Source organism: Gopherus flavomarginatus, chromosome 1 (assembly GCF_025201925.1).
Source record: "Gopherus flavomarginatus isolate rGopFla2 chromosome 1, rGopFla2.mat.asm, whole genome shotgun sequence".
Lineage (NCBI taxonomy): Eukaryota > Metazoa > Chordata > Testudines > Testudinidae > Gopherus > Gopherus flavomarginatus.
The window spans coordinates 237,502,956-237,524,584 of NC_066617.1; the positions used below are offsets into that span (position 1 = coordinate 237,502,956).

Genomic DNA, 21,629 nt, shown 5'->3' on the forward strand with positions numbered 1-21,629 from the left:
ATTTCAATGGTCCTTTCTGACCTTATAATCTGTGAGTCTATGAAGACCCTCTGTAAAAATGGGTCCAGGATGCAGCCATATCTGGGGCAGATAGGGTGACTACAGTGGAGCCTCACTTTCAGGAACCAGGTGGATGGCCACATTTCCACACAGAAAGAAGGGTCTGATTCCTATGCATTCCTAAGGATCTGTAGTGGTTTTGGATAGGCCTCAAAGTTTATTCTTCTGGAAACAATCCTGCTCTATTTCTGCAAGGAGATCCTTATGGAGATTTCTTCCCCCTGAACCAATTTCCACAGTAATTATCATTGGAAAACATTTCCATCCAGTTCCCCTGAATGCATACAGGTGCAGTGGAGACCAGAATCTTGCCCACTTAAGTCACAAGTGAAAGTAAGCTTTGTCACTTAAGCTGATTTTTGAGGGATATTTTATAAAAATAATAATAAAAATCCACACTGTTTTGTACAGTTTACAGGTCAGAAGCCTTTGCTCAGAATTGCAGGTGTGTTGCAGTTCAGGACTAAGGTGGGCTGGCAGAGTAATGTGCAGTAGTTTGCAAGGAAATTGCCAGCACTTTTGATTTCACAATTTTATGCAACAATTTCTCCAATGTCCCCAACCTCAAAAACCCTACTGAATAAGCTAACTGTGTGTCAGAAGATGTGAGGTAGTAAGATTAACATTTCAGAATAAATGGAGTTAGTGTGTTATGACATTTTTCCCACCAGACTACAGAGGAAAGAGTACAACTGTCTGACATAAGACCCAGCAGGTGGTACCAATTCCGAGTGGCAGCCGTTAATGTGCATGGAACAAGAGGCTTCACAGCACCCAGCAAGCACTTCCGCTCCTCTAAAGGTTTGTATTCATTTCCTCCATCTCATGTTCATCTTGACTACACCTGGAATGCAACCCAATCTTCTTAATATTTTTATTGTAAATTTTCAACTGGTGGATTGTCTGCATTTAGTCATTAGTTTAAGGAATAGTCCAGATTTGACTGAAGTTATTACATAAATTAAAGATTAAGGATGCCATGATTCTTTTATTTGCAAGGGCGTCTCAAAATTAAAGGTTTCAGAGTAGCAGCCTTGCTAGTCTGTATCCGCAAAAAGAACAAGAGTATTTGTGGCACCTTAGAGACTATTTGTTAGTCTCTAAGGGTGCCACAAGTACACTTGTTCTTTTTTCAAAATTAAAGAACTTTCTCTTGTGTTCTTTCAGCACGGCTAGTATGAGAACTGAAGTTCTCCTGGCCACATGATAATGAATGACAAACATGAAAGAACTGAGGTCTCAACATACGTTATTGCAAGTAGTTTCAATATTTGTTATTTTCATAGGGAATATATTCCTACCATTTGCTGGACAGACAGTATCATGTAAATTGTTGGTTGTATTCAAGCAATTGTAGCACCGGTAATTTGACTTAGTTCTACTTCTCTGTGCATGCCCTTCACATGGTCTCTGCCACCATCAAAAAGCATAAATGTCAAGCAGACTTTTTACTCTGACGAGGGAGAAGTGCTAGAAATTTCATGAACTGTACTAGAGATTGTTATTTCTGTTTGCTTTTATATAAAAGGCACTCAGATGGTGATGCGTGGCAGTATAAATCCCTAAGATAGACAGACTTTCTGTTCATTTCAGCAATAGGTGACACAAATCTTTAGTGATATTAGATGCAGCACACTTCAAGAATCATATGCATTTCTATTTCTGTATGTGTTATGAACACCAACATTCTGAAGGTATCAGAACTCCAATGGAGAAGGTGAGAGCAAATATTCAGCATGTTACATGGAGAAATAATCAAGCAATTATGGTGACAGTAATCAGCTATTACTCAATGTCTCAGTGTATACTTTTTTATTACTTGCCACCTTGACACTCATTCTATACTGCACAGGTAAACTGCTCAGTCCAGATTCTTCCTGGCCTCAGCTCAGCAGCTTTCAGCAGGCAACAGAAATGGCATCCCTTTTCCCAGTGAGCTAAAAGAGTAAATGTAGAGATAACATGTAAAATGCATGAAGAGTTCCTGAACAGGTTTAGTTTCAGGGATTGGAATAGAGCCTCTCTTCTGCATATGGTGGTCTAAACCTGATTAGAGAAGTGAAGGAAGAGGTGTGAGAAAATTGAGGAATGGAAATAGAGAAAAGGAAGATGTCTCATCTGTGATGCCAACTTTGGTAGGAATAATGGAAATACAGACACACTATGAGGAATCGGAGAAAAAGCTTCCAAGGGGAGAGGAGGAGGAGAAATGGAATTTAAAAAAAGGAATGAAAAATAGATGGAAGAATGAGGGTCAATTGGGAAAATGAGGGAGAGGATGTCACGCTTCCATTTAGCCCCATTGACTAATGTGGCTCTTGGTGATGGAACCATGCTGGAATTTGGCCCCTGGTCCAAAGTCAATAAATTCGCTGGCTTATCCCAGCACAACCTACTACAAACTCTCAATTGTTATACTATTTTCTGAAGATGTATTAACTTGAATTGTAATTTTACAAAACATATTAGGAAGTTTAATAAAATGCTTTGGAGGGCATGTTAATTAATTTATTTTCTGAGTCCCTTTAGAGTAAATGGGACTTTTTCATGTATAACTCATGCAGTGTTTTACCAATGGACTCTGCAGTGTTATATATAATGTAAAGGTAGTTGTATAAAGGAAATAACTGATGTGGGCCATTGCTAATGGACCTTTTAATTTTTGGACTCTGGTTTGGAATTAGTGTAGTTTAATAAAGCCAAGCAACTACAAACATGATCACAGTTAACAAAGACATGTACTATTGTTGGCAATTTTGGCAAATAAATCAGAGCAAAAGGGTATGAGGACAGAATTAATGCCTTATTACTGGTAAAGATGGTCTCTGCCTGTCAGTATTGAAGCATATTGATAGATAGTTTTCAAAGCCACCATTCTGTGAATAAATAAGACTTCATTTTCTAGTTCTGGCACCTTTTGAGTTCACCAAGTTAACCCATAAGAAAGTTTAAATTAAAAAATAATTAGAAGAAGGCTTTTTTTCTGTTTTTCTTTTAGCATAAACTGCTATGTGTCCTATAAGAGAAGAAGATATGCTATTGTATTGGATACCTTGGATCTATAGATGCACCAGAGTCTATCGTGATGAGGGCTATGTATACCTAGACAGGTGGATAAACAGATAGATAATAGTCAAAAGTTCTCAATTAATTTAGCTATTGGAAAAGTGATGGTATTCATTATAACTATTCTAAGGTCTTGATCCTTTGCAGGTGGCCTTTATGTGATTGAACATCCACTAACATGAGGCTAAGGCCCAAATTTTTGCCAGTATTGCAGTATAGGTTGGGGATGTATTGTTTTTTGTTTTTTTTCAACATTTCTATACCAGCAATTTTTTTTAGAATAGATGTAGTTATACTGGCGTGAAAGTGCTAGTTTAGCTTATTTTACTTGTTGAACTGGTATAAGTTATACTGGCACATGCATTTTTTTGCTGGTATAACTTCACCTGTAATAGGATTTTTCTGTGTAGCTATAATGGAATAGTTGAACCAAACCACCTTTTCTAGTGTAGACTAGGTCTCAAAGTTATGCCATCTCATCAAGGTGCAGATGTCTGTCAGTAGCAAACTACTAGTGACCTGGGCAGCAGTATCTTGGTCTGTTTTCCAAAGTTTTTTTGTTTTTTTTTTCCCTGGGGTAGCAAATGTAACAAGTTGATTTTTCTCTGAGTACATTCATGCTTCTTTATACCACACCTCAATTATTTGTTTGGATTTTGTTAGCCTGGACAAATATTCTGTCTGCCGGGATGCAGTTTGAAGCTGTAATTGTGTAGAAATGTAATGTATTAACAATGAAGTTTTGGCTTTTGCACTGCATTTTCAGGCAGGATTTGTAGTAAGTTCTAATATGTTTCTTCACTCCATAGTGTTCTATCCCCAGGAACATCTGACCCTAATACCCACATTGAAAATGACTACATTTTAGATAGCTGGAGCCTCCTATTTTCTGCAGCCTACCTATCTGCCCCTCCCCAGAACTTGCATATATAACCTACTATTCCTGGTTGTTCTGTTGGCAGAAAGAGCCCTAAGAATTCTGTGACAAGGACAGCTAAAGCCTGGAGCAGTTTTTACATTCTGTTATAGAATAAACTAAAATAATTGGCATCTTTATAGCAGCAAAAGTATAACCAACCTTGTTCAAAAGGTTATAGTAACCCTCACAAGTAACTATTTTCAAGGCTAAACTGCAGTCCTCAACAAAGAAATGTGAATTGCCATGCAAGCAATAGAGAATAGCTAGTTGATCAACTCCATAGTCAAATTTTTCTGTCTTCAGGAATTTATATAATTATTTTTCATGCCTGCTGGCACTTTTTGTGGCTATGACAACATCTGTGCCACATTCACAAGTCCAGTAAGAAATATTTGAGGTTTCCCTCCACAAGAAAGACATATGTATAGGATCATGGTCATATATAATAATAGTACCAATGCCAGAATCAGTGACAGAATTCATTATCTTGTGCCACTAAGAAATGGTCCAATATTTAATTTGTTGGATTAGCTGCAGAAAAAAACAAAACCCTATAGTCTTTGGCTATAGGATTGCCCAGTCTCCTCACATCTTGTCTAAATCAGCCTAAATCAATCCTGTATGTATGAAGTACCTGATGAGTATTAGTGGTTTTACATGGAGATGGAGAAGATTTATCAAGGACTGTATCTAGTGTTTCATTAAAGTCTCCAACTATAATAATAGGATGAAGGCCCATGTCATTTACACTAATAAAAATATCTGGGATCATCCTGGTTTGTCCTATGGAGAATGACAAAGATGATTTTAGAATTGTCAGTTTCAGCCATGAGAACAGTAAATCTAACCTCACTGTCAGATATTATCCTTAGAATATTAATATTAAACTTTCTATGTATTAGTATGACAACACCCTTAGCTTTAGAATAAAAGCAAACAAGAAACAGAGAGGTCTACCCAAGCATTATTCAGTTTACAATCATGTTCTGTGAGATGTGTCTCCTGGAACATAACAATGGCATCATTCTCTTTTTTTAATCATTGAGGTTTTTTTTCTCTTCTAACAGGGTTATTAAAATCCTTTAAATTCCAGGAGACACATTTAATTATCGGAGCCATCATTGTTAAAATATACTGGGTAAAATATAGGGTCACTCTGTCAATAAATGAAATAGCAAAATTTGCTGAGTGGCATACAGTTCTTATATAGCTAAGCAGCAAAAGTTATATAATCCACGGATAGGGTGTCACTTCCCAATAGCTATTCTACAAGAGTAGGAATGAAATTCCTAGCATGGGACAGTAACAGGATGGTGGCAGAAAGAGAAATTTAATAAGTGAAATAACATGGAAAAGATAGTGGAGCGAGAAATACACATTTGTACCATACAATCAAAAAAGAAGAATCTGGGTAAATAGTCTAAAAACACACATGACACCCAGAGGGGGCTGCTGGATCAGGTGAAACTTGGAGATCCTCATAGCCGCTGAGGCCCCAAACATTACTATAGTAATCACTTATTACCAATAGAATCTTGATACATTAATCCATAAGGAAGCACCATCTAATAAAGCAATGATTTATATATATATTTAACTAATGAAATGATAAATTTTACACCGAAGTTCCTTTCCCATGAGTTAAGGCAATAGGAAGTAAATTGATAATAACCCTTTAACTCTTCAACTCCAGAGAGAGAGAAAAAAAACAAGAAAAAACAAGAACCAGCATCGATATGAACCAATGCCCGTCAACTTTTTTAGAGCAGTCATATAAGATCTCAGAGAGCAATACATAAATTCTGTATAGTCAGAACATTCCATAGATGTCTCCTCTTGCAAGAAAAGAGCTTGCATTTTTCTGCCTCCTGTGGGGAACTGAATGATACTGTCTTCTCACCACTGTTAATATGGAGTGTTTTCATGTATTTAACAAAATGAACTTCAAGTCCATCTTCCCGGTCAATGGTTTTGTTTGGTTAAAAGCTGACCTCACTGCAACCACATCACAGGCATAATAGTGAAAGAGCAGTATTTTAATTGTTGGTTCTCCTGATAACAGCTCCTTTTTTTCTCCAGATTTCTGCAAAAAAACTCCTTAGTGGTAAACTTTATGAACTTCACAGTCAGTGCTCTAGGCCAACCACCTGGAGCTGACTGGGGGCAATGGACTGGTGTGCCCCTTCTATATCAAACCAAAAATCTACTGGCAGATCCAACAATTTAATAGTTAGGGACAAATTTGGAAGGTTTACTTTTCTCTGTTCCCTTAGCGAATCCTGATGTTACATCATTGTGAGTGGCTTTCTAGATCCAATAGTTAGGTCTTAATAGTCCTGATATCATAATCCTGATTCTTCATAATCTGTAATTTGTTCTCTCTGAAATTATCTTCTACTTCAGAAATTCTGTGTTCTGCTTCACCCATCTTTCTGGTTAGAGCTGTAGTGCACTCTGAATTTCAGTAACGGTGGCCTGTAGGGTGGAAACAGTATCCATGGTCACCTGTGTTCCATCAGGTTCAGGCACCATTTTGTTTGTAGAAGGGAGGCAGGTAGATCTTCTCTTTTTTGGTGCCTTTTGGATTTGGAGAAGATGATGTGGTGCTAGAGGGCACCTTGGAGGTTGGAATAGTTGGGCACAATATTACTTAGGGGCTTTAGGGGACCATGTTTGGGGATTCTCCGGGGGCCACTTCAGAGTTCAAGCAACCTGCACATACCTGGATCGAAGTGCCCTCTGGGGTCCTCCATCTTCTTGTTCTTAAAACACAAAACAAAACAAAAAACTGCTTTTTCTATGAGGCATTCCAGTGATAATGACCCTAAACCAGGGGTTCGTAGTTTGTTCAGGGTAAGCCCCTAGCAGGCCGCAAGATGCTCTGTTTACCTGAGCGTGCACAGGTACGGCTGCTCGCAGTTCCCAGTGGCCGCAGTTCGCCATTCCCGGCCACTGGGAGCTGCGAGCGGTCGTACCTGCGCATGTTCAGGTAAACAAAATGTCTCGTGGCCCGCCAGGTGCTTACCTGAATAAGCCGCAAGCCAAGTTTGGAAACCCCTGCCCTAGACCATTCTGAGTCTATTCGGTTTGATTTTAGAACACACTGTAGTCTCTGCTGCCTTTATATTGTAAAGACTTGAGGATAGGAACTTGGTAGTTTGGCATGAGCACACTTATTTGTTTATAACACTATATAAATAATAGACAATATTTCTTATTGCACTCACGTAATCAGTGACCTCATTGAAGATAACAACAATCATAAAATATTCAGAATGCTAAAAAGGAGCAGCTGTTTTTTGTGTGTGCTTGGTTTTTTTTCAGATAAAGGGTTCAAGTGTGGCCAATATGCATGGCTTTGCATTGGGAGTGGAGTGAAGCTGCACTGCTCCAGGGGAAACTCCTTAAGGGATTGTGCCACAGAAAGTATAAAATCCCTCCCTGAGGTACTTGTCTGGGTGAGAGAATGCCCAGCTCTTTGGGAGAAGGACTGTCATTTTGTACAGCATTTAGCACCATGGGGTCCTGGTCCATGACTGGGGTGTTGCAATACAGATAATAATGATCAGAATGATGCTCCCCAAGAGAGCTGATTTAGAAATTTTGAATTTTTGACTTATTTTTTGCCATCTTTTGCTCATTTGAGTGGCTAATATTTTCCAAAACAAAAGATTTTCGCAAATAAACAAAATCATAAACAAAAAAAAATCATTTCCCCCCCTCACACGTTGACTGGTTCTACTCCCCAATCTGTGCCACTGGGCTCTGGAATGGGAAGGAGGAGGGCTCCTTGGGAGGCAGCAGTCCCTGTGCTCCATGACTTTGTCTGCCTGGGGGCAGAAGATTGCAGAAAGCTTGTGTTCAGTTACCTGCTGAAAAGTGCTTGGTGCCAATGATATGACTTGTTAGTCAGTGACACAGTATGAAATTGATTTATACAGAAGTAACAAAAGTGCACTTGGATCAGTGTTTTGAGGCTCCAGTTGTGTAGCATTAACCTAATCCAACTTGGTATATAATGGAGGTTTAGTCTCTCAAGAACAGGGGTTGCAGTTAACCGGAGGGATCAACATTAAATATTGACATGTAATACATTTATTTTTCAAGCCTATTCCTGGATTAATGTTCTGTTTTCCTAAGCAAAAAGAGGCCTTATAGGTCATCAAACACACACAGAAACAGCCAAAACACTCCCTCTGCTAGAGGCTTTTGTCTTCCACATGAAGGCAGTTACTAGCATACACAGTATAAATTACCGAGAAAAAGGAAGCAGACAACATTGTTTTCACAGCACATTAGTACCATGCTGGATGTGATTTCATGCATACATTACTGAGTGTTAGTAAAACCAGAACAGACACCCACCCCCAGCAATAAAACTCTTTCTGTTGCTCCTATGAGACTAATGATTTTTTATACTGTTGCACAGCTGGTTTATGTGTGCCATTTCCAATGGGCAAAACGGATCCCTCGGCATATGCCTTGGAACTGTTTAATAGCTAGAAACTTGTCTGTGATGCAGCTTCAACAGTTTTGTAAAGACTTACAAGGTATAATGTTTAAAAGACAGTGTTTGGTGATCCATTATATATATATGTGAAGTGAAAAAAGGTCCTAAATTAGAACCAAACTTGCTCTGATTATTACAATTCATAAGGAGAATTCCAAGTTTTAGCATCCTTTTTTCTCTATAACATGCAGTACAATTCATTTATTCATTATGCTCATTACACATTAAGCAGTTGCCAAGTTTTGACCAAGAAATGGTAGCATTTTGGTAATGGATGAAGTAATCCCACTGCACAGTTTGTATGTATTGATTTGTTAAGGTTGCAAAGTGCTTTTGGATGTAAGGTGGTTTTCAATATAGTAAAGATAATTAATATAGCAATACATTTTTTAAAAAAATATTCAGAATATGGAGGAGGAGGTAGTTAAACAGCAAGGATTCCTCTTTTGGGGAATATGGGAACAAAGTTTTGCCTGTGAAGGCAGAGTAACCAGCAACACAGGAATTTAACTCCTTTGGGTATACACAGACCAGATATGGTGCAGACAAATGCAGTATTTGCCCAATGTGCTGTGACGGTGACCTCAACCTTGACCTAATGAAGCTATCATTTCTAGGGGTGAGAAGTGATTTACGTGTCATGTTGCTTAGCCCAGAACTATTTCCAGATCGAGGACAGGTCTGTGTGCCAAATTCAAGTATATAAGATGATTTTTTTTTTTACTTGAATTACAGTACTCACCACAAAGGAAAGAGTTGCAAACACCAATGCCAGTTTTTCTGCAACTAAAAGGTTTGATTGTGCCCTTAGCCAAGTACATGCTTATGCAACAACAGTAATACAAATATGCATTTGAGAAACTCCAAAACTGGAATTATAAAATAGTGTCATCTTCCAAAGGGGTATCAAGACAAAATGCACCTATCTAGTTTATATTTTAAGTGATCAGTAAAAGGGGTTAATGAAGTGTAACTATAAGGTAACAGATAGGGTGACCATATGTCCTGATTTGGCCGTGACAGTCCCTTTTTTAAGCCCTGTCCTGGCTGTTCCAACTTTTTTGGCAAAACTGGGCATTTGTCCCACTTGCTCTTGCCAACTGATCATCAGTTGGCAAGAGGAAACTGGACAAATCCACAGTTTTAGCAATAAAGTGGGGTGTGACCCCTAGCAGGGCACACAGGGGAGGGAGGGGCAAGCGGCAATGTCAGCCCTGTGTGAGAGGGAGGGCTTGGGAGAGTGGCTTGGGTCGTGCCACCCCATGCAGGTGGGTGGCTGGGGGGAGGGGGCTCGGGTCATTGCAGCATGTTTGGAGGAGAAGGGAGTGGTGGACCAGCCCCAGTCGGTGTTCTGTTTACCCTTTGGGAAAATATGGTTACCCTAGTAACAGGTTAGCATCGAAGTCACATTAATCAGTATTTTGTTTCTGTAGAACTATATAAGCTTTTGCATTATTTTGATACAAAATTTCTTTGCCACTAGTATTTGGCTTGATGTACAAACCATGATATGACTTGTCAGCACCCGGTAGAAGCATAACATTTACATTCAATAATGCAATAGTAAAAGAGAGAATACGAAAAAAGTGTTATCAGATAATTGAGGAACACATTATTAGGGAAGGACACTTTGGTGGGGCTATTACAATGTTAGTTCTGTATTTGATATTTCAGAAATTTGTTTTATCTAACACTATATGTCTGGCTTACCCTCTATTAGTTCTCATTTGTGACTTTTGTCTATGAAATAAAAACCTTTTAAATCACAGAAAAGCCAGAGATTCCCAAATATTTGGACTTTTAGGGAGGTAGTTTTGTCAGTTGTAGCAGTGATGAGTGTCATAGAAATGTCTATAAATAAAATTAGGTACCAGTATTTGCATGTAAAGACATTAGACAAAGTAATGATATGTTAGCTTTAAATAAAATGGAACAGATCCTCTGCTGGCAAAATTGTCATAATTCCATTGATTTCAGTAGACTCCATTGACTTAAATGGAGGTATGGCAATTTATAACAGGTATGGCAATTTATCACAATCTCAGGAAATATTCCCCACCTCCAGGCAATATTTTCTTGCTATTGTCCAAACAGACAGTATTCATATTGCCTTCAGCCTGCTACTCTGTCTTCACAGAATTCTGATATTCCAATTTTTTAAGCAACTTCAAATAGTGCTACATTTTTTAAAAATCACCAGTCTAGAGAATTTTTACCTCTTTCTCCCTCAAATGTGAAATTTCTCCCCCCCAAAAGTCCAAGGACCAGGATGATAAAAATAATAATAAAAAAAATTGTGGTGACATTTTTCGGACCACAAAATAGGTACACAAAAGAGAATACTTGGAAAAAATATGTGGTGTTGTCACTACTGCTGGCATGTGACTCAGCAGGATTCATATAAATCCCTTAGAAAAGAAGAATATTTTCCAGGAATGTAGGACCAGATCCTCAAAGGAATTTAGGCACCTAATGAAGTTAGGATCTAGGCCTTAGCATTCTGAAAGTGTTTTTCATGGAACTCTGAAGAATGGTGTTAACATTCCATTTCAGCAAAAGAACAGCTCTGGTAGCATCTATTCCCATTCACCTCTTAACTTCTTACCAAATGCTTTTCATCACACTGCATGTTTGTTCAGCTGGTCTGTTGGTTTCTGGTAAAGCCAGAGCAAATGTTGTTTGGTATAGTAATGTCTTTCACCAACATTTTGTAGTTATAAAAAATACTCTGGGTGAAAACCTGACCCTGTGATTCAATGGGAGTTTTGCCTTTAGCTTCAGTGGGCCAGGATTTCACCCCATATGTTTTCATTGATGAAATTAAAAAATAGGGACATTTCAGGTTTCCTGAAAGTTTCCAGGACACTGGGAGGTATCATATGAAAAAGGACATACAGTCACTTTACAGGATGGGTACTAGGAACTTTTCTATACATAAAAATATCCATTACCTGCAATCCTACCAGGCTAAAAGAAAAGCTTTATCCAGTTGGGAAGGGGAGAGTCCCAGCTTCAAAGGGACACACAGCATTTGTTTCTAGCCCTTAATAAGCTAGAGATAACAGATTTTAAAGTTGTCAGAGTTATGCATCTAGAGAAGCTATTTCAGTTCATTTTTAGAAGTTTTTAAGAGCTCTCTACACCCTCTACATTTACACTATAAAAATGAAGCCATCCATCTTACTAGATGAAGGAATAAAAAAATAGTCTCAATAACTTATTTTTTGTTTCCTTACACCTGCAAAGACATACTATGTAAAATACCCTTAAAATAATTCTTCTGTAACATATACATTATGTATCAGAGGGGTAGCCATGTTAGTCTGGATCTGTAAAAGCAGCAAAGAACCCTGTGGCACCTTATAGACTAACAGAGCTTTTAGAGCATGAACTTCCGTGGGTGAATAGCCACTTCGTCGGATGCATGTACATAATGGTGTCACCTGGTTTACTTGATGCTCACATGAGATGACCTGTATAATTCACCTATGGCTTTGCCGTAATGGGCAATATGATGATGACGATGTTGATTTATTTGGTATTATCATAGTGCCTTGAAGCACATCCAGCACTCATACTGATAAAACATTTATTGCTTCTCACACTATCATACAATACACAAAATATGTAAAATAAATTGCTAAAACTTTAAATCAGTCAAAGATTTGTCATTAGTAACAAATTCAGAAGTTGGCTCATAGCACTCAAATCACGAAACATATATTTATGAACCATATATTTTTAACTGATCTCTATAAATTTCCTTGTGATATGACACTTGCCATGTACAGATTGTTTTAACATATGTAGAAAGTAGACGATAAATTATATTAGCACACAGTCCCCAACATTAGTTTAAGATTAACTGAGGAAATACATCACTCATAGTTGTTTTCCCAATATACATAGCTAGATTAATTATGAACTTAAGACCCAGGCAGTGGATTCTTCACAGTTATGGAAGTGACTATACGGGCAACACTTCACCTGAGGGAAAATAGGAAACTGGTTTCCAAGAAAGCTGAAAGATTTAGAGCAAGTGTGAAGAAGCGAGGAATCCTCATTACTAGGGAAATCAGATTGAATTGCCAGAGTCCAATAACTCAAGCATACTTGGTAATTTTTATGACCAAAAATGAGGTTGGGTGGAATATGTGAGGAACAGGAGCAGCCATTATTATCTGAAATTCCTTTTTAGTGACAGTAATAAGCCATTCATTATTTCACATCTGCTAATCTTTAAATAGGAAATGCTGTCCTTATTACTTGTGATCATGTCAGTTTGCATCCCTTAAGTGATGGAATTTTTCAGTGAGACCATTTATCCTGGGGATTATCTGACGAACTCTCTGTGCCTGGAAAGTTCATTTAACAGCTCATTTACCATTATAAAACACTCAGGTGAATCATGCAGTAAATGAATGTCTGTTCTCCCTTGTACACACCTCCAGCTTTATTTCTGCTAATAAGTGATGATTCATTAGGCCTACAGTTCACGTGCAAAATGAGTCTTTTCAACCATATTACTTTGTTTGTTATAAGCTAGTAATATATCTTGACATTTGGCAAAATGTGTTATTCTAGCTGATATACTTTTAAATTTAAGTGTAAATCATTCTTGTTTCATTGCTTTACTCTGGATCAAGAACTTCTCTTTTACAATTCCATAGTGTTTTGATGCTGATGATGTTGGGCTAGAACAAGCATAAAAAATGAAGACAAATTGTCTTGTTTTGCTAAAGAGTTTTCCATTTAAAATATTGGCCAAATTCACTCCTTGTCTTCATTGTGATGTTGTTTACCTTAACTGAGTCCCCTTGTGCCTATGCATTATGATATAATCTTTAATTACACGATCACACACTATTTTTCTCTCAGGATCTCTGCCTCATTCAGTGCACAGGATGGACCTGCTCTGGAGATGAATTGGGGTGTGTAGTAAAGGAAGTTGTTATATGTAGGACCCCAGCTAGGGTGATGAGATGCCCCGTTTTTAAAGGGACAGTCCCATATTTAAACCCTTCTGCAGGTGTCCCTACTTTTTCTTAAAAATGGGCAAATTGTCCTATATATTCAGTGCCCTCCTCACCCATCAGTACTGGCGGGTCCTGCTGCTGGCCTGATCCCTGCTCACCAGCTGCTCACCAGCTGCCCACCCACCAGTGGTGTGTGTGAGGGTCCAGTGGCTGATGAGGGGGTGGGTGTGGAGGCTTGTAGTGGAGTGGGGTGGGGTGAAGTTGCAGTGCGCAAGGCTGACCGCTCTCCCTGCTGATCCGTCAGCTCAGTCCCCGCTGTGTGCTAACTCTTGGCCTGCAGGGCCCTGCCCTACATCCCGTTTCTGGCTGACCCAGCACCCCGGGAAAACTCAATACCCTCTGGCCCGGGGCGCTGGCCAGGAGGAGCCGAGCCCTGCATGTGCCAAAGCCCCTGCACAGCACTGGCATGGGGAAGCCTCTCCGCTCCTCAGCTAAGCTCTGGAGGGGCAGAGGGAAGCGATTTCCAGCCTGTTCATGCCCTGAACCTGCAAGCTCCACAGCAACCCCTGGGGCAGGAGCTTAGCACCCTCTTCGTCCATCCCCCCGAGCCGCCCCACACACACTGGATCCTGACCCCAGGGAGCGTGGCACTGCTCCATCCCCTAGGCAACTTCCCCTCCTGAGCCAACTCTCTGATTGAGTTCGCTGAAGCCCCTGCAGTCAGGTTCCCTGGGTCCTGGAGCACAATGCATCTTTAGGGCTTAACCCCTTCCTGCCTGCATTGTAGCTGGGGGACAGGAGGTGGCTGGGTTATGTTGGTGACCAACAACAGCCTGGAGGTGTTAGCTGCCTTTCGACACTCAGCGGGCAGGAAGGGACAAACTGCTTCCAGCCACAGGGGATGTGTGGAGAAGAGATGAACTCTGCAAAGACACGGGCCAGGTCATTCTTTCCTCACCCACTCTTCCCTTGAGACTGGAAACAGCTCACATCCCTTCCCTCCCGCACAGCGCTGAAAGGCTGCTGCAGGCCACATTCTTACCTTGAGTGCCTCCCTCTCCCCCACACGTGTTGCCTCAGAAAAAAGCGGTGCAGTTATCCAGAGAGCTGGGTCCATCCCAGGGGCCCAGCCAGGTATGTAGGGAAGAGAGCACTGGGCAGGAAGGGTTTGGTCGATCGGTCACCCCCCTGTGTGAGAGAGAGGTACAGGAGTGTGTATGTGTCATCCCTCCCCATGTGAACCCTAAAGCCTTAAAGAAGTTAAATAAAAAGAATCCAACTATGCTGTATTTCTTTTTAACAGGGGCTCTCTCAACTTCATGTTAATTTTAATGTTTGTACTGAATAGTTCTGATTGATTGCCGTTGAACTTGCTTGAATACGAGTAAGTTTATCTGGTGTCCCATATTCAACACTGGGAAATATGGTCACCCTAACCCCAGCCTCATTTCTTGCAGAAGTTGGGAAGTGTGTAGTGAATGAGACAGGATTGCAAGAAGAAAAAGAAGGGTCTTCTGGTTAAGAGAGCTGATTGCTGCTCTGGTGCATTGGATTTTATCCTAGCCTCTGCCTCAGAGTTGCTAGGTGATGCTGGACAAATCACTTAAACCAAACTTTTCACAGATGGTCACTGATTGTGTGTTCCTCATTTTCTGGCTGCCTGACTTCAGACCCTGGGGTCTGGTTTACAGAAGTGCTGAGCATTCACAGCTGCAAATGAAGTCAATGGGAGCTGTGTTTTGAAGTTATAAGGTACTATGTGATGCTAAATACTCTGGAAAAATAGTTCATAGGTATCTCAAATTGGGCATCCAAAATTAATGGATATTTTTGACTTTACTCTCTCTGTGCCTCAGAGAATAAAAGGGAGATAATACCAAGGGTTTTGTGATGCTAGAACCATTCTGTGCACTGACTGAGGCAGGAGTCCTGTGGAAACAACAGTATATGATAACGTAATTAAAAACTGTCTTGTAATACATACACACAAGGGAGCCGAATTAAGGTTGAACAGATAGGAAATGTCGAAATTAAGGTTATCTTTTGAATTCAAATCATATGATGTCCCCATTCCAGCTGCCTGGGTGCCAACAGGAGTGTCACTGGAAGCACAGGAGAGACCGGTTCCCTCCTCTCATTTTCAGCGCCACATCCTACACTGGCCCTAAGCAGCTGGGGCAGATCTTACAGGGAATGTACTTCTGAGCCACCCTAGGCACAAGCACGATCACTTTCTCTTTGGGAGTTCAAAGAATCATTTCAAAGAAAAGATTACCAGGGTTAAACAGACTTAGTCTTAGAAACATCTGGACCATTTGAGCTGAAATTTTGCAAAACTATTCAGCCTGAGGCAGACACTTGACATGGAAAATTTCAGCCCAAACACTTACAGTTTGGGAAAGTTATAAGCAATTAAAAAGTAGGATCTTATAATGGGAAGTGTCAGGCAACCTTAATAAGCAGTGCTACCAGCTCCACCTGTAGTATAGGGTCTCATAATCAGGACCGCCTCCTAATTCTCTTCTGGGCTCTGTCACTGACTTGCTGGCATATGCCATACTGTCCTAGTTGCAGATAGCAGAACTGCCCAAGCTGGATGCCTCCTCTGCATGAAAGAGGGGTCAGTGTTGGTAGGACATGCTTTGAGAGAGTCCTCAGCTTTTGAATTCACTCTCCTGCATGGTGAGGAATAGTCCATACGTTCACCTTGAGGTAAATCTTGAAGCATGCCCTCTTTACTCAGGCTTAACTTTCTCTCCTGGAGAAAAAGGAATGTGATAAGGGCTGACAGTATTGTAAGGATGTTATAGTTATTTCTGTGGTTATTTTTGGGTTTGGGGGAGGCTGTTTTTTGGCTGCATTTTTAAAATGGTCTTTTTGTTTTAAATTATTTAAATTATTTGTATTACAAATCCAAATAAATCTATCAAATGGCTAGAATAGTACTTCCCTACCTCAAAGTGTTGTGAGACTTAATTTATATTCACAAAGCCCTTTGAGATCCTTGAATAAAGATGGTATTGCTGCCTAGATTTTAAGGTGATAGGCACATTAGAATTGTGTTGGCTATATAAATCATTGAGGTGATTCATGGGTCCACAAATACAGAGGCAGTTGCAGGATCCATATTACTTACCAGAAATTAAAATAGTAGGCCTTGTAAGATGCAAAGATTTATTCTTTGATCTTATTTATTTGAAATAGAATGCATAGATTGGAATGATGAGCATGTAAAGTATTATTAGCTGCAGGAAAGGAAGAGAGATGTATCTTTGTTATTTTTACTCTAAGGAAATGCTCAAATATTATGACGTTGGGCACTGATATCAGAACCTCGAAGGATGGACAGATAGATAGGGGCATGCATAGATCTTATCTCCTGAGAATTCTCTTAGGATACTGAAGAGAAAAATTCAGTGTTCTACTCTTCATTCCTGGAAAGACGTCAATTTTTCTCTTGGACTATCTATAAAACATTTTTGTTTTATACAGTTCCTTACATGTGTTTTGTATCTCAGCCAGAAGTAAAACCCGTAATTTAACACTTTTTTATTGAATATCATAATAAATGTTAAACAATACTTGCAGAATAATGGCACAACTAAATCTAATCCCAAAATGTACATTTGAAAAGAGTTTGGATTCCAAATGGTATAATTTACAGAAGTTGATGAAACATATTCAGTTGTTTCTTAAGAATGAAGCAAACTTTGATCATGATAGCTGGTGTTATGAGTTCAGCAATTAAATCTGTAGAATAGTTACTGAGAAAGGTCATCTTTACTTAATCCATATTACTTCATATTCTTAGTTTTTTTTGTTTTGTTTTTTACTCCAGACCCATCTGCTCCACCAGCCCCAGCTAATCTCAGAATTGCCAACTCCACTACAAATAGTGATGGAAGTGTAACTGTAAGGATTATTTGGGATCTCCCAGAAGAACCTGATATCCCAGTTCATCACTACAAAGTCTTCTGGAGCTGGACAGTCAGCAGCAAGTCTGTTATCCCAGCTAAGAAGAAAAGAAGGAAGACTACTGATGGGGTAAGGAGCAAACTGGAAAATGAGGCACAAATGCTCCTACTCAGTCATGGCATATTAAAACATATTTCTGGTTTAAAAAACAAAATTGCGCTGTACCAAATAAATGTGAAGTCACATAAATAAATAGGATGGAAAGGTGTATTCCTTTTAATTTTCAAGATCTCGCTGATAGTTTTATAGCTAGTTTTGCTTTCAGAAATAAGCATTGCTATTGTTCTGTAGATGCTCATTGAAGTCAAAGGGAGGAGCAAGTGCTGATTGACAGCTGAATTGAACCATGTATACAGATGGAAATATTTCCAAGTGTCTAAATCCAGATAAACTGGAATCTATTGTAGATGTACAGTTAATATATAACACTAATTATTTCTCTAATGTAAGGCTTATTTTACTGAAAGCCTCTGAGTGATGGAATGCTCATTTAATAAAATGTCATCTATAGCATAGTTCTTTCATTATATCAAGGGATCTCTGATATGTTTGCTCATATCAGAGTCATTTCTGATGGATTAGTTACCATGTCGGTCCAAGATAATAACAAAATCCTTCTTAAATAATCCTACTGTACCAATGCACTGAAATATTTCCATTGGAGAAGATTGTCAGCTTCTGAATTGATATGTAACACATTGGTTTAATGAAAAACTAGCTGCCATGATCCCTTTAGGCACATTGCATTTTCTTTTTATAATAGCTTAATAGGTAATAGAAATAGAAACAATTAAGGGCCATGGGCCAGACTCTTGTCTTAGTTACATTAAGAGCAATATACTAGCAATATATTACAGTCCTGATTCTCCACTACATCTGAGAACGTAATGCAGAGTGTTGGGTCACAAGGAGGTGATTTCAGCTCTCTGATCCTCAGCCACCTGGCCCTAGTGGAAGTGAGAGCAGCAGGGGGCCTATTCTAATTTCTGCTATGACAGAGGATTAGGCATAATGGAGCTCTGTTCCCTGGAATCACTTCCTGGAACACCATTGACATATGCCCGAGTCCCCTTACACTGCAGATTGGGGGGCACTGGAGTTCCACCAGCAGAGAGTTCTCCTATGCAAGAGCAGTTCACTAGCTATTTCTAGCCATGTTTCACATGACATAAAGTGGACTTAGCGGACCAGAGACTCTGGTTTTATGTGTTGTTCTTCAATTCAAAGCCCCAGGGTAAAAACACCTAGAAAGGGAGGGTAGCATTCTGGGGTATCTCTGCTGTCTTAGAACCACTGTGTATTCTACTGGGTGATACAAGAGTAGAGCTGGCATAGAAAAGGCAGGTAGTGAACTCTGCAGTTCCCAGGTAAAGTACTATAGGTCAGAGGTCTTCAACCAAAGAGGCCCCAATCCCATGGATCCCTAGCCAGGTATGTAGTGAGGCTGACCTTTAAATCACAAAATGAAGAAAATTCAAAACAGAATTGGATCCTTAGTGTTATTTTAATTAAAACCACTTTGGATGTATGAGTAGGAAGCATATTACATCAAGATGTTTTAAGAATGGATAATAAATAATTCCATGCTCTTATATAGCACTTTTCATCAGCAGATCCGAAAGCACTTTACAAAGGATTAAGTATCATTATCTCAGTTTTCCATCATACAAGGTGACACGTTTTTGTTAGTAGATCCATGTTCTGGCCATAAGATATGTTCATAGCTATCACTGAAGCCTATGACAACCAAGCACATTCATCCAAAAGCAGAGATTAGCCCCTACAATACCTCTGCAGAGAGGTATCTCATTGTGCTTTGTTCTTTTACAGTATACTGTGAAAGCTATAAAGTGATAGTAGTAAAGGGGAAAATTCCCTGATGGAACTCCACTGAAGTCAGTTCTAATCAATGACCCATTAAATATTAGAACAACTTTTCTAAAAAACAAAATTGCACATTTCCAGGGATGGAGAGATGTATTCCTCTGATTTAATAAGATCACTCTGAAACTTTTTAACCAGTTTTGCTTTTAGAAGTGATCCAGTCCCTGCTTTTATGATTATATCTATATGAAGTCAGTGGAGTTGCCAGCAGAGAATTTGTCCTACAGTATTTAAAAATGAAGAATACCACCACATGAACTGGGAAAATCAAGAGGCTTAATCAATTTTATATCAATCTCTGAACAAACCAAGTAATGATTGTTAGTTTGTCGTACTTTTAGTTACTACTAACGTACTATTTGGTATTAAATATAGACTCATAGACTTTAAAGTCAGACGGGACCATTATGATCATCTAAATATGACACTGCATGTTGACATGACACTCCTAGTTGACACAAGAAAGCTAGAGAAGTAACAAGAAATTCAGAATAAAAACACATAGTAAAATTTGTGCCTGACAAAATATACAATGGGTCCATTTTTAGGAATAAGTCTATAAATAAATGCAAAGAATTCAGAAAGGCTGTGTCTCTTGTTTGCAGTCTTATGGGAATTGCTCTACTTTGCGGATTGTTAACTAGACAATGAAAATCCAGTTTATGTGCCTCTCCATGCAGTGACGTTGGAGAACTGAACTGTTGTTGGGTTTTTTGTTTGTTTCTTTTCTTTCTATAACAAAGATGAAAAGCACTCTTGTTGGTATTTTAGCAACAGAAGCAAATAGAAAAATATTGTTCAATACACTGCACAGTATGTTCTATCTGTCCTCAGACTAATTGTCTCTAGACAAAGCTTCCTGTTGCTTAGCTAATCGAGTCTGTCCAGGAGCTGGGAAACACAACATTTAGATTTCACTGGCCAAATTCTTTTTGGCACCAGAAAAACTTGTTATACATATAAAAAGAAATTTAGTCTTGGCTTAAACAGCTGATGCCTGTATTTACTAAAGACAGGCAAGTTCTGTAGACATCACTAAGTTTAGCATTTTAAAAACAACACAGCAAAACAGAGTCCAAACGAAAGAAAGCATGAAATAAAAATTAAAGAAGAAAGCAAGTTGAATTCTGGTGAAATTTATAAATAATTCTTTCTCATTCCAACAAGAGTTTTGTGTGCCTAAGACAATAGGCCTGCTTTTAATTTAATAAGAGCCAGTGTTTCGGTAATACCATAACTGTTCTGTGTGCATATTCTCTTTTATGATAGTCCCAAAATTATGTGGTCCTGGAAGGACTGCAACCCAACAGCAACTACATGGTGGAACTGCAAGGAGTAACATACTGGGGACAAGTACGACTAAAAAGCACCAAGGTGTCTCTCTATTTCAGCTCAACTCAAACAACTATTAATAGTAAGTAACTGCATCCTATTCCTCTTACGCTCTGTTTTAATTGATGATTTCTCTGATTTAAAAACCCCCCCACCTATTATAGGTGGCTGTATAATAGCATGCCTCTGGGTCTTGGTCAGGTCACTTAACTTTTCTGTCTTTGTTTCCTCATCTGTAAATTGGGGCTATAAATCTTATCTACCTCACCTGTTTTGAAAATTACTTAAAAAAATAAACATGTTAAACATGTGCATATTTGTAATATCAGGGTCATAATATTATATTAGTGCTAAAATTCCCCCAAATACACATTAAACTTCCCAATAAATAGAGCAGAAGCAAATCCCAGACCACTGGCTTAATGGTACAATCTTCCCTTGCAAACGTTTTTAAAACATTGACAACTTCAAGTAGCCCATAAATTCAGATCTTAGACCAAATTTATATATCCTGTGGATTCGGACAAAGGGTTGATTCTCCTACTAGGATCTTAAAATATAAAACTGTGTGTCCCTGGTTGACAAGAAGTTAATCACAAACTTGTATCACATGCACAGCACCTACCTTCAAGATGAAGTCTTGAGGTATTATGTTCTTTCTTAAACTAAACTCACATGCTAAACAATACAGTGGAAAAATTCTTTAAATCCCGAGGGGCCTATACTGTGACACTCAATCTTAGTTAAATACTCTTTGAATAATAATTTGTCTAAGGTCAAGGTCAAGATTGATCTGCCCTTCCAACTGCTGATGTGTCATCTGATTAACCAAATACAACCATTGATGCTTATGACAGTAATAGTTTTCAGGATGAGAGCACAAACAGTTTCCAAAGTTTGCCATTTT

General features: G+C 39.0%; 1 protein-coding gene across 1 annotated transcript in view; it reads left to right on the forward strand.

The window, feature by feature from the left end:
• Window positions 1-21,629, forward strand: part of ANOS1 (anosmin 1) — a 194,478-nt gene that overhangs the window by 137,796 nt on the left and 35,053 nt on the right. Inside the window, exons 6-8 of the mRNA XM_050963697.1 lie at window positions 732-861; window positions 17,370-17,575; window positions 20,660-20,804. Coding sequence (XP_050819654.1) covers window positions 732-861; window positions 17,370-17,575; window positions 20,660-20,804 — 481 coding nt within the window. The remainder of the gene's footprint in view (window positions 1-731; window positions 862-17,369; window positions 17,576-20,659; window positions 20,805-21,629) is intronic.